The sequence below is a fragment of the Dendropsophus ebraccatus genome, chromosome 2 (assembly GCF_027789765.1).
Source record: "Dendropsophus ebraccatus isolate aDenEbr1 chromosome 2, aDenEbr1.pat, whole genome shotgun sequence".
Classification (NCBI taxonomy): domain Eukaryota; kingdom Metazoa; phylum Chordata; class Amphibia; order Anura; family Hylidae; genus Dendropsophus; species Dendropsophus ebraccatus.
This window is the reverse complement of record NC_091455.1, coordinates 188,057,901-188,071,671: the sequence shown is the minus strand read 5'-3', so window position 1 is coordinate 188,071,671 and position 13,771 is coordinate 188,057,901. Positions and strand designations below refer to the sequence as shown.

Below are 13,771 nucleotides of genomic sequence, written 5' to 3'. Positions count from 1 at the left end.
CCTAGCACCACTTAGCCCCACCCCCATCCGTGACGTCATTGCCGCATAGACCCCGCCCCTAATGAAAGCTGTAAAATTTACCCTTTACACCTGTGGAGAGCAGTTAAAATGCAAAAAGGGGGTGACAGTGTCACTTTAAGCCTTACAAGTTTAAGAACATTAGTTAAGATGGAAATACCCCTTTAAGGATACCTAGGAAAGTTTTTGGTGGCAATGATGAGCATGTTAGATTAGTGATTCGCATAGTTGCTTTGCAGCAGTGAGACTCTTAATTCATATTTAGGCAAAGACAAGATGTTTGTTTGTTCTTCCTGTATTTTATTAGCCTTCTCCCACATGTAATGATACTGACACGTTAGGACCCGGCTTTGCCTTTAGGAGTCACCTAACGATGGCTTCCTAGGACTTATGGTAGGCAAGAACAGTGATACTCAACAGAAGTCACACAGAATTTCATACTGGCTGTATCCAATTTCAAAACAATGGCAGTGGATGATTGGAGTAGTAGTCTTGTAGGGAGTAGTCGTCTTTTAAGATGGTTTAAATAAAGTACAAACAACAAATACGCAATAGGACAACACAGACTAAAGGAATGACCCCCAGAATGACGACTTAATACAGTGGAAAATATTACTGTACTATATCTACTCAGAGTCAGCACTATACTGGAAGCAGTTTAAAAAATGAGAGGAGTCTATGTCTAAAATGTGTCTCTATACAGCACCTTCAGCTTCAGCATGTAGTCTACACTCCTTATTCAAGTTGCCAACAACATTCTCAGACCCTTTTTCCCTTCTAACCCTATTAGATAGCTTCTGTCTATTGTTGCCCATGTCCATGGGGCGTGCTGTAAAGAATATTTCTAGATGCTGTTAAAACAGCTCAGACAAGATGGCTGCCCCCATAATAATGTATGGCATATGTATATACAGGGCCGGCGTCAGCACCCGGCTAAGTAGGGCAAATGCCGGGGCCCCCAGCTCCTCTAGGGGCCCACTCCCGTTTGTTACTACATTTTTTTTGTTAGTAAAAAAGAAAAAAAAGTGTAGTAACAAAGGGGACTGGGCCCCTAGAGGCCGCATGTGACAGTTAGGGGCCCGCCGATCCATACTGGGGCCCCCGAGCACCTGTCTTCCATCACAAATCTTCCCTACAGCCGAGTAGGAAAGAGGACCTGTGAGTCTGAAGGACCTTTGATGATGTCACGGGTCATGTGATCGGACACATGACCTGAGGGCAGCAGGTAGGCTCTGCAAACTAAGTGTCCTGTATGTGCTGGTTCTTCTACTTGTTTTGTGTATAGAGGTCCTGCTGTAATATATATATATCTATTACAGCAGGATATATATATATATTACAGCAGGACCTCTATACACAAAACAGATAGATAGATAGATAGATAGATAGATAGATAGATAGATAGATACAGATATCTAGTTATCTCCTATCTATCTATCTATCTATCTATCTATCTATCTATCTATCTATCTATCTATCTCCTATCTATCTATCTATCTCCTATCTATCTATCTCCTATCTATATATCTATCTATCTATCTATCTCCTATCTATCTATCTAGTTATCTCCTATCTATCTATCTATCTATCTCCTATCTATCTATCTATCTATCTATCTATCTATCTATCTATCTATCTATCTCCTATCTATCTATCTATCTATCTCCTATCTATCTATCTATCTATCTATCTCCTATCTATCTCCTATCTATCTATCTATCTATCTATCTATCTATCTCCTATCTATCTATCTCCTATCTATCTATCTCCTATCTATCTATCTATCTATCTATCTCCTATCTATCTATCTATCTATCTATCTATCTATCTATCTATCTATCTATCTCCTATCTATCTATCTATCTCCTATCTATCTATCTATCTATCTATCTATCTATCTATCTATCTATCTATCTCCTATCTATCTCCTATCTATCTATCTATCTATCTATCTCCTATCTATCTATCTCCTATCTATCTATCTCCTATCTATCTATCTATCTATCTCCTATCTATCTATCTATCTATCTATCTATCTATCTATCTATCTATCTATCTCCTATCTATCTCCTATCTATCTCCTATCTATCTATCTATCTATCTATCTATCTATCTATCTATCTATCTCCTATCTATCTATCTATCTATCTATCTCCTATCTATCTATCTATCTATCTATCTATCTATCTCCTATCTATCTATCTATCTATCTATCTATCTATCTATCTCCTATCTATCTATCTATCTATCTATCTATCTATCTATCTATTTCCCTATCTCCTATCTATCATATGAACATGGTGAGACCTCTAGTTCTCCTATATTCAGGCCCTGCAGTGATATACAGTGTGTGTGTGTGTGTATATATATATATATATATATATATATATATATATATATATATACACACACACACACTGTATATCACTGCAGGGCCTGAATATAGGAGAACTAGAGGTCTCACCATGTTCATATTATAAATAAATATATATATATATATATATATATATATATATATATATATATATATATAAAATGCTGGTGCTGCTAGTTCTCTAGTATACAGCTCCTGCTCTGTGTGTGTGTATGTATATACACACACACACACACACAGAAGGAGCTGTATACTAGAGAACTAGCAGCACCAGCATGATATATATATATAATCCTGTGACTGGGTCTGACTCCTCCAGAGTCCTGACTACTGCAGAGATCAGGAGATACAGGAGGAGAAAGATATGCAGCAGCCACATGTTTCTTCTGCTGCAAATCTTTCCTCGCCTGTCTCTCCATGATTTGCTCCTCAAAGGGGCCCGCCGAGGCTCTGTCGCCCAAGGGCCCACAAAAAGCTGGAGCCGGCCCTGTGTATATATATATATATATATATATATATATATATATATATATATATATATCACATTACAAAAAAAAGAGCATATTTCGGCACTGACCTGGCCTACAATTCCATCTACTGAACCATCTGTCATTTATTTACTTCTTAAGGGTATAAACACACACACCATATATGCAGCGTATTTACTGCTGCGATACGCAGCAAACACGCAGCAAATACGCAGCAGATTAGATCTTAATGACTGAACACAGCATCAAATCTGTACCATCAAATCTGCTGCGTATTTGCTGCGTATCTGCTGCGTATACGGTGTGTGGATATGTACCCTAATTGTCAATGTTCTTTTATGAAGAGTGGCATAAGATTATTTAGGTACTACACAATATACATTTGCATGTCTCTTAGTGTACTGACAGCATTTCTGTTAGTATAGTTTAAAGGAACTTCTAGAAAATTATCTATCTATCTATCTATCTATCTATCTATCTCTATCTATCTATTATCTATCTCCTATCTATCTATCTCCTATCTATCTATCTATCTATCTATCTATCTATCTATCTACTATCTATCTATCTATCTATCTATCTATCTATCTCTATCTATCTATTATCTATCTCCTATCTATCTATCTATCTCCTATCTATCTATCTATCTATCTATCTCCTATCTATCTATCTATCTATCTATCTATCTATCTATCTATCTATCTCATATATATCTATCTATCTATCTATCTCCTATCTATCTATCTATCTATCTATCTATCTATCTATCTATCTATCTATCTATCTAACTTCCCTTGCCTATTTTTCTATTTATAGATCTATTTATCTATTTCATATCTATCTAGTAGTCTTCTAGTAGATTTCTTTTATATTCATTCCATAGGCTTAAAGGCTCTGCTAACTGCCATGGATGGTAATATTTATCTATCTATGGCTATGTTCACACAGCGACCAAAAAAGGAAAAAGACGTCCGTTTTTTGTGTAAAAAATACGTCCATTATTGCATCATTTTAATTGACTTCAATAAATTGCATTGAAATGTATGGAATAACAGACGTTTTTTTCACACTCAAAAGACATCCGTCATAAACAATGTGTGAAAAAGACATCCATTATTCCATACACTTCAAAGCAATTTTTTGAAGTCAATTAAAATGATGCAATAACGGATGCCTTTTTTTTTTGCACAAAAACTGACGTCTTTTTCCTTTTTTGGACGTTGTTTGAACCTATCTATCTATTTATTTCATGTCCAACTAAAAGATTTCTAGTTTTTTTTATCATGTCTATCCCAAAGACATAAAGGGGGACATTTATCAAACTAATTGCGCCTGTTTTTAGTCTAATATATCTAGTTTGCGCTCAAAATAAATCTAATATGAATTTATGAAGTTTTTTTAGACAAGACTATCCAAATTAGATGCGACTTTTCGAATTAGATTTTTTTGTTGTTAATTCGATCGAAAGTGCGCCACAATTCTTTTTTAGCTGAATTTACTAACTGCTCAATTTTTTTTAAAAGTCGCATTTATTGGCGCATCGCTACGTCTGCTCCGAACCAGGTGAATTTATTAGACTAATTGAAAGACCATTATTTTTAAGACACATTTACTATACTATTAGACAATTTACATAAATTTGACTAAACACATTAGATTGAAAATTATGCCAAAACATCTTTGACAAAATCGTGTTTTTAGATTTGTTAGTAAATATCCCCCAAAGTCTTCTCTGTGGAGTCTTGTAAATGGTAATATATTTTTATTCTCAGGCAGTTATAGTACACTTGACAACTTTTAATAGAAAAGAAAATTGTTCTATTGGCTAGTGGAAAATAGGCTATTGGATTTTTTTTAGTTTATTAGTAAAAAGTGGGAGAACTTTTAATTAGGCTTAATAGTTATTGCTGACTGACAGTGGCAATTTTTTTTAAATCTCTATACAGTATTTTGTCTATCTATCTGGTATCTATCTATCTATCTATCTATCTATCTATCTATCTATCTATATATATCATATATTCATCTATAATCTATCAAAGTAATTATCTATCTATTTATCTATCTATCTATCTATCTATCTATCTATCTATCTATCATATATTCATCTATAATCTATCAAAGTAATTATCTATCTATTTATCTATCTATCTATCTATCTATCTATCTATCTATCATATATTCATCTATAATCTATCAAAGTAATTATCTATCTATCTAGTATCTATCTATATCTAATTTATGTGATCTCATTATCTTGTGAATTTAGGGACAGTGGAAATTATTTATATATATATATATATATATATATATATATATATATATATATATATATATTACAGTTCATCTTGGATGGATTGAGGACACATCACACTTCCTAAGGATTTCATTTACACTATATTGTTTGTCCTATTGCTGGAAAATTCAGGTGATTCATCATGTTCTCCGAAGCACCTGATCCCTATTCCCTAGATATCACGCTCTCAATGTGACAGGAATATAGCAAGCTATGGCTTTTATATCTTGAAAGGCCAAGGTGATAACTCTTTTGGGACTTAAGCCTTACGCCTATTGATGAGTTCCATTTTTTTTGCTAATGCTTTTTCTCTGCTTTCTCCTAACAGCCCCCTGACCGTGGAGAAGGGTCTGGAATTACTCAGCGAGGTGGCCGTGCTCCTGAAACAGCAGATGAATGTGTTTAGTGATGTCAGGTAGGTTCCATTATCCACCCTTCTTTATATTTTATTCCACCATGCCTGTCTGATGTTTGTTGCCGGCCACCATCTTTTTCTAGTAAAATTCTACTGACCCAGTTGAGAGGAGATCATGGAACGAGGATTTCGAGGCGTGTTCTAAATTTTTAAAAATATCAGGATGCATTTTAAGTAAACTTTCTGTGCAGAAAGTCATGTTATTAAAGATAGAGAGGTGTTATTCTATTTGATGAATAATGCTATATCATTTAACCATTACAGAGGAAAGGTGTAGAATTTTCTATTATTTTAACACATCCACAGGAATATGGAAAGGGTTTGCATGCCAAATTTTAGCAGCGTGTAAGTTAAAAAAAAAAAAAAATACAGGCTATGTTCAAACAACATACTATTTTTCAAAAGAATGGCCGTTGTTTTCCATTACTGTACAGAGCAGTAGCAAATCCCTATAGAAAACCTCTAGTCTTGCAGACAGTAGTTGTCTTAGACGACCCTTGCCCTAGACGACCCTGGACATATGGTACATCCTGGCTGCCTGTCACTAGATGACCCTGTGATGTGCAATCAATAGTTTACATACACTGTTTGATGCTATGCCATAGGCATTGCTTTGATCAGTGTTATTGACACTTTGCACACAGAGTCTGCCTGTGGCAGACTCTATCAGCAGAACGCCGTCCGGACAGCATGGAGGTAGGTAAGAGACTTCCGGCATCTCCGGGTAAAGCGATTGGAACCTTCACAATTACACTGCGATGCGATCTCTGCATTGAAGAGGTTAATGAAAGGCTGCAGCATGATCGGTTTTATGAAGGGTGAAGGCCCCGCTGCTGATTGCAGACGGCCCCCACCTGCTATGAAGATGTAGATGCTATGTAGAATCTGCACACTCATAGGCTGCTGAAGCTTGTGTCCCACTTAGTCTCATGGATGCTGATTGGCATGAAAATCTTATGGGGCAGCCAGGGAGGGGTTTCAATCTGGTGAAGACATTAAAGTGCTAACTATAAATCCTCCATCCCAAACAGAACCTGGATTCCATACGGTTTCAGTCCATAAGTGTCCAGTTTTGTCCCAACACCACTTATAGCTAAAGTGAGGGTGGCTGGTTGTCAATGGCAGGTCACTTAATGGGGGCCGTGGCACAAAATTTGCTTAGTGCTTCTGCTTAGTGCCTAGAAATGGTCCAGGGAGAAACAGGTCTGGATAGAAAGAAACATGAAGGAGCTGCTCCTGCTTGTCGGCAGATCAAGCAATCTCCTCTGCCGGTTGTCTGCAAGGGTCGTCCGGAGCCTGTTCACCGTGCGTGTGTGACCTCATCTAGCCAAAGCTCTCAACACTACCTAACAACTTGTTAACACTAGCAGTCAATGATGTCTCGCCAAGAGGTACAGTACATAAAAGTAGCCTCTGATAGCCTTTCTTATAGGGCAGTGAAGGAAGCACTTTTACGCCTTCTTGTAGTATGACTCTATCTCATCAGACATCTGCTGGAGAAATGACTGCACACCAAATTTTACAGCAATCCAACATTTTTATTTGGGTGCTTTTTTTTTTTGTTAATGTCCATGTCTAGAGAATTCACCTGGCCAAAAGGCAGAGTTCTAGCAAAGCATAGGCACCAGTTACCCATTGACTCTAATGGTAAAAAAATATACAGTGCGGGTATACCATTTTACTGCATACTACAGTACTGTATGTCTATGTTGAATATGCTTTTCCGTACTTTTTAGTTATTTTGTTGTTTGACCTGGCAATGGCCAAAAAGAAACTCCTGGGGTCTGTCATGCGAATGGAGCCCCATGTCTATGCTTGGTGTGTTCGTTGTGAATTTTTTTGGTGCACATACATCAACATTTTGTTTTCATTACTTTGTGCTCGTTACTCGAGTAACGAACCCGATAGAAATCAGTGGGAGACTTGAATATTTAACCAGGTGCCTCCTACTCGGGAGGAGCACGGACAGGTAAAGTATGGCTCCTTTTATTGTTTTTTGCTGTGAAGGTACCAGTTTTCGGATCATATTGAATGATGATGTTGGTTCCTCTGAAACAGTTTAAATAATCACGCTACTCTGTGTCAGTTCAGTAGCGTGAATATTTAGAAAGCACACAAGCACCCTTAGGTGCTCAGTTGAACCTCAGGCTCGATCCAGCACCCCGATGCTCGATGCCCTATGCTAGACTGAACATACTTGCTCAACGCTAGTTCTCAACTGAAAACCTCTAGTTAGGTTAAAAGGGAACTCCGGATAAGAAAAACTTGTTTTCTATTAAAAGTACATTAAAAGTTATATAGATGTGTCTATATAATGTATTACCATATCTGTGCGGTTCTGCCACTCTGGTAGCTGATAGAAATCCAGGAATTGAAAAAAAATGGCCCCTGTGCCAATTCACATTGTCTCCTGCTCCTTCTGCTCTCCCCCCTTAGAAGACAAATATTCCATGCCTCTGTCTCACATTGTGTGTGTTTGCTGAGGACAGGCTGATGATGCAGACAGGGGACAGGATTTGATCTCACAGGAGGCTTGGCTGGATCCCCCAATCCCCTGAGTGATCCACCATCTCTGAATGGCCAGAAGCAGGTGCTGCACTAATTTTACAATTTTACTGAGTGTGATGGGTGGGGGAATGTGATGATCAGCTGAGGGAAAGCATTGCATTCTGGGAACTGCTCAACCAGGAAGGACAGAAACACAATACAGAACAAAAAAAACCCAAACAAATGGTTTTTTGGTAGTTTCAAATGGGATAGACAGGTTAGTAATGCTATATGCTTCTGCTGAAGTTTAATTTTTTTTAACCTCTACCTGGAATTCCCCTTTAAATGATTATTAACAGCTTTTATACCATTCTTTCAAAATATTTTGCAATGTTTTTTTTAAAAAATCTGATAATTTATGGTGATGACATTATACTGATCATGTAAATATGTGGAATCTGTTGGTGCTATACAAATAAATATTAATGCTAATTCTTATCTGTATATTTCGCACACATCTTCCTGCATAGAATGTATGTCACTTCATAGAAAACTGCTATCATGTGTTGATACCTATTATAGCTGAAGAATAATAAGATAACTTGTACACGTGTTCTAGAAAAAAATTGAGCCCCAGAAATTCAGCCAAATAATCCTGAAATGTTTAAAGTTCCATTTTCAGGACATATTTGCTGAAAACGCTATTTGTACCGTAGCACCAAACAGGTCTTAATGTTAGTTGGAGATATAAGGGGACCTATATAAGTATAAAAAATGGCAAGCTGTACATTCATATGAGACTGATTTCCTTTTATTATTGGATCACAAATTATATTATACGCTATAATCTTGTTTACAGCCCTAATAATCTGCCCAAACCAATGGTTAATACTTTTTAGCCTATGGCTAAACATAGACTAGCACTGTCACCGCATCTTTCTAATAACACTGCTTGAGAACTTACCCTCATCCAGAAGGCAGGAAAGATAAAATTAATGATGTAATATTGCAGAATGAGAAATAGTGTGTAGAGGAAGATATCACGCCAAAGGGCTAGGCCTCAATGAAACAATTGTCTGCCTTTATACGCACTGTGTGAAGGAAATTGTGTATGTAGTGTCACAGTAACAAACTGAGAGGGAATACTTGACCTTTATCCGAAGAAAAAAAACTCATGGTATTATTGCATATTTTTGTGCATATTACACTCTGTACTATGCTCCAGTCCAGATGGCCCTCCTTGCGCTTTTCTACTTCTTTTTGTGGTGGATCCAATAGCCAACCATTTGGATCTACAGAGTGGTAATCCTGATGTTTCAGTACTGTTCAAAATAATCAGTTTGACCACAAAATACTAACTTTAAATTCACCGTTTTGGAAAGTGGTTCTCAGACTAGATTTCATTTTTGTGAGTTTATCTTCTGTTAAAACTAGAGACGAGCGAATCACTCAGAAATTAGTTTCGCGAAGTTCTTGAATATTTGGGAACCACATACAAACGAATTTTTATTAAAACAGGCAAACTAGTATAGCTACTATAGTAGGACTAGTATAATGTGGCGATATTTTAGTCAGCAGCTGTTGCTGTGTCAAAATTGGAAAATGGCTATTTTTTTTAAATGTCAGTCAGTCTGTCAATCATTTAATTTCCGCCATGGACAGTAGTGGACATTGGTGGATCAGCGGCATAATATCAATGTTCCCCAGGACAGCAGTGGACATTGGTAAATGAGCACCCAGTGAGTTATTAAGATGGACACTGTGTTCACTTTGACTTTAATGCGCACCCAGCACCCAGTGACTTGGTATTATGAACAACAGTCACCCAGTTTCTTGGTATACTGCACAATGGTTTCACTGCTCCCACAGAAAACAACCCACACTCCACTCTTCTCTCTTCCTATTTCTTTGTATTTCTCTAACTGCTTGCTGCAACCTACTCTCCACTATACACAGCCGACTGGCCGCCTCCAGGAAGCCAATCACCCTATATAGAGAGTATGGGGGGTTGCTGACATCACAGTGGGGTTTGCAGCTGATTGGACAAGTGCAAGGGATTATGGATAATCCCTTGCACTTACCAAAAGACAATTCTTTAAGCTAACATGTGCGGCCTCCATTGTGGCTGCCATGTTTAATGAATTAGCGAAGTGAATTTTATGCCCAATTCACTGTGAATTGGAATTTGTCAGATTCTCTTCACTCATCTCCAGTTATAACCTTAAGGCTGGGTTCACACTACGTATATTTCAGTCATTATTGTGGTCCTCATATTGCAACCAAAACCAGGAGTGGATTAAAAACACAGAAAGGCTCTGTCCACACAATGTTGAAATTGAGTGGATGGCCGCCATATAACAGTAAATAACGGCCATTATTTCAATACAACAGCCGTTGTTTTAAAATAACAGCAAATATTTGCCATTAAATGGCGGCCATCCACTCAATTTTAACATTGTGTGGACAGAGCCTTTCTGTGTTTTCAATCCACTCCTGGTTTTGGTTGCAATATGAGGACCACAATACTGACTGAAATATACGTAGTGTGAACATAGCCTTAGAGTGCTAGGCAGTGTGTGTGCTACTTTATGGTGCTTCCACCCTTTTTTCTAGGTGCAAATATCCCAGATCAATGAGTCTAGTTAGTGTACTCACCGGTTAGAAGTCCACCGAGAAACCTTGCATTGGCTGTGGGGGACTACATCAAAGAAATAGTGGTATCCCCACCTTTTTTCATTTGTCTTTAAAACATTAGTATCACTATAAGGGTATGTGCAAGCTGGGCAATTCTTGCCCATCCCATAGACTCCATTCCATGCTCAGGAGGATTGCCCAGGATTGTCCATCTGCCCAAAGAATTGTCATGTCTCTAAGCTCTTGCACAAGAGCAGTGTTGAACCAGATGCAGACTAAATGGACCAAGAGTAGTTTTTCCCCCCTATGGCCATAGCAATCTATGTATAACCCCTTAAAGTGATGTTACCACCCCTTTTCCATATAAGGAGTGCTCAGCACCATTCTAAAGCTTGTATTCTGGACATTTCATATCTTACTCTATATAGGATTTCTTGGTGGTCTCTCTGCTCAAAAATGCATGCTATCGTTGGTGGCCATCATGGCCATCGTGCCCCACACCCTCCTGTGATGTTATCAACGCCTAGGCACCACCCCACCCCCTCCGCAATGTAATTGGGATGGGCCGACGTGGATGCCTGGCTACTGCATTCTCCGTGACATCATCAGAAGGAGCTGAAGGAGAAGACATCTTCTTAACGTGGAGAAAAATGACATGTGTGGTGTTTAGCCCACATGCAGTGAGCTTACTGAAATTCTCTTTCAGCTACTTCTGATCCCGCTAGTTCCCATGACTTGACTGAGGGGCAGGGGCTATGACAATGATGTGAAGCCCCATCCTGATGGCACTATCCTTTATGCAGTAAGATATGAAATGTCCAGAACAGGGCCGGAATGGGAGCTCTGGCATGTCAGAGCAAACAGGCCTACTTGCTGTGGGGCGCTTGACAGAAATCTGGGACAGGTGTCCTGGATGGCCCTGGAGCACTGAAAAGTACAACACAGGCCTTTCCAGGGCCGATACTGTCTTCCTCCTGGCTCAGCGACTCCTTACCCTTATGGTGAGGGGGAGTTACCGGGACAGAAAGAAGATGCAACCGGCCTACAGAGGGTAACAGCCCAACTGGCTGTTGCTCAAAATGCCAGATTACCAGTCTGGCCCTGGTCCAGAATATAAGCTTAAGAATGGTGCTGAGAGATCCTTTTATGGAATGGGGGTGACAATATCACTTGAACCATCAGAACCTCAGATCCATAGTCAGATGTAACAAATTTGCACTGCCAAAAACTTACCAAGTACCAATTAGACATTAGTGTTTTCTTATATGGCAGAGGAGGCTACAGCTACCAGGACTGGTTGCAACAGCTACCTTTGCATCCCCTATAGCCACACCCTTGCTTACAATAAAGAAACCTCATCTTTCTTTTAGAATGTATGAGTGAATGTAGCCATCTACACTTCCAGATGGTTATAGGGTGCATAGAATGTATAAAACAGTCAGGATATTGTTCCTCCTTTATGCACGTTTTCTTACACTTGTCACCTTTCCTGGCTTGATATAAAACTTCAGTACAAATTATTCAACCCTAAAAATATATCTTCTGTTAGAATTACATTCGCTTTTAGTCAACACTTAGCATCTCTGTAACATGTCATTGCAAATCGCATCCGAACTGATTAAAATATGCGCACTGTACATGATAGAAATGCTACTTATTCTTAATATGTTTTGTTAATGGCTATGTAACTGTCAAATAATATCCATTATTCCTTATTACATCATTAAAGACCATTAAAACGGCATTAGCATGCTCATGTAATTATGCAAGCAGGCTTCGAATGAGCGTGGATAGGATTTGATCATCTAATTCCGGGCCACTATGTAGCCGGCGGTGATTGATAGCGGATGAGGAGTGTAGGTGTTGGCACTAGTATACATGACCATTAAAGCGAAATATATCCTCTTAAGCATTTGTATTGTCTTAGGATCTTTGGCCATGATAGTCGAGCAGCCTTTAAATCACAATTAAATTAATTCTCCTCAACAAAGTTGTAATACCCATAAACGCGCCATAGTGCAAAGAAATTAAATGGTGATTTGTCTTGTATAAATTTTGGATGGGATCTTTTCAGGATGATAAACCGCAGCCTATAAACGTAATCATGGGCTTAAATTCTGTTTGCGGTGATTGATTGAAATTGACGTCCCGCATCTGTCCTCGGTAGACAGAAATAAGCTATTCCAGGGCCAGAGGAGAGGCATGTACGTAATGCACAGGATCTATCAATCGACTGGTACTTTCATTAATTTTAATGGATGTTTGCCCATCTTTTCTCAATAACTACATTTTTTTATTATTTTGGTTGATTATTATTATATTAGATCTGGAGGAATGGGACAAATAGAAATGTCTGTCAAAGCTGGCCATGGCTGATGTATGGTTGCCTTATATCTATATATGGCCTTTTATTTGTACATTGAATTTCTCTTTGCATTGTGTCTGTAGTGTACATTTGGAACATACCTGGATATTCTCCAATCAAGTGTCATGACTGTAGATAGGGTATAGCCTGAGAAGAGGAGGAGAAGGACTCAGTGTGCCTTAATCTGGTCCCACCAGTTCACCCTGCCTACTTGCCTCAACCGTCCTAGGTGACTGTGGACAACCACAGAGATGGTCCCTACTTGCAATAAAGTGATGGCACAGAACAAGGACAAAACAAACTAACAAACAAGGGAAGGTCAACAGACCAGAGTCAAAACAGACAGCAAGGTACAAATTCAGGGGTCCTGTTCAGAACCTGATTGGGACAAAGGTCCAGAATCCAGCAAAAGTGAGTGACAAAAGTAGATGTCAATCACTTAGGCAAAACAGAGGTTAACTGTGAAGTGGCCAGAAGGAACTCAGCAGGAAACAGATGAGTGTGGCAGATGAATCAATGAGCAGAGCAGAAGGAGTAGGACAGTGTTCAGACAAATGCAAAAACATATAATTAAAACAAAAAACATGACTACACAGTCTTGGCCGCTTACCACAAGCCGATTGCTGCACCAAGCCTTAAACAGGCACAGGCATGACAATACCCCCCCTCCCACACCGGACCCTCACTACATAAA

The 13,771-nt window shown here is 38.6% G+C and overlaps 1 protein-coding gene across 3 annotated transcripts in view; it reads left to right on the top strand.

The window, feature by feature from the left end:
- PTPRN2 (protein tyrosine phosphatase receptor type N2) overlaps window positions 1-13,771 on the top strand; it is a 742,556-nt gene that overhangs the window by 257,768 nt on the left and 471,017 nt on the right. For all 3 annotated transcript variants that reach the window (XM_069958896.1, XM_069958895.1, XM_069958898.1), the window contains exon 10: window positions 5,505-5,591. In XM_069958896.1, the coding sequence (XP_069814997.1) occupies window positions 5,505-5,591 (87 nt within the window). The remainder of the gene's footprint in view (window positions 1-5,504; window positions 5,592-13,771) is intronic.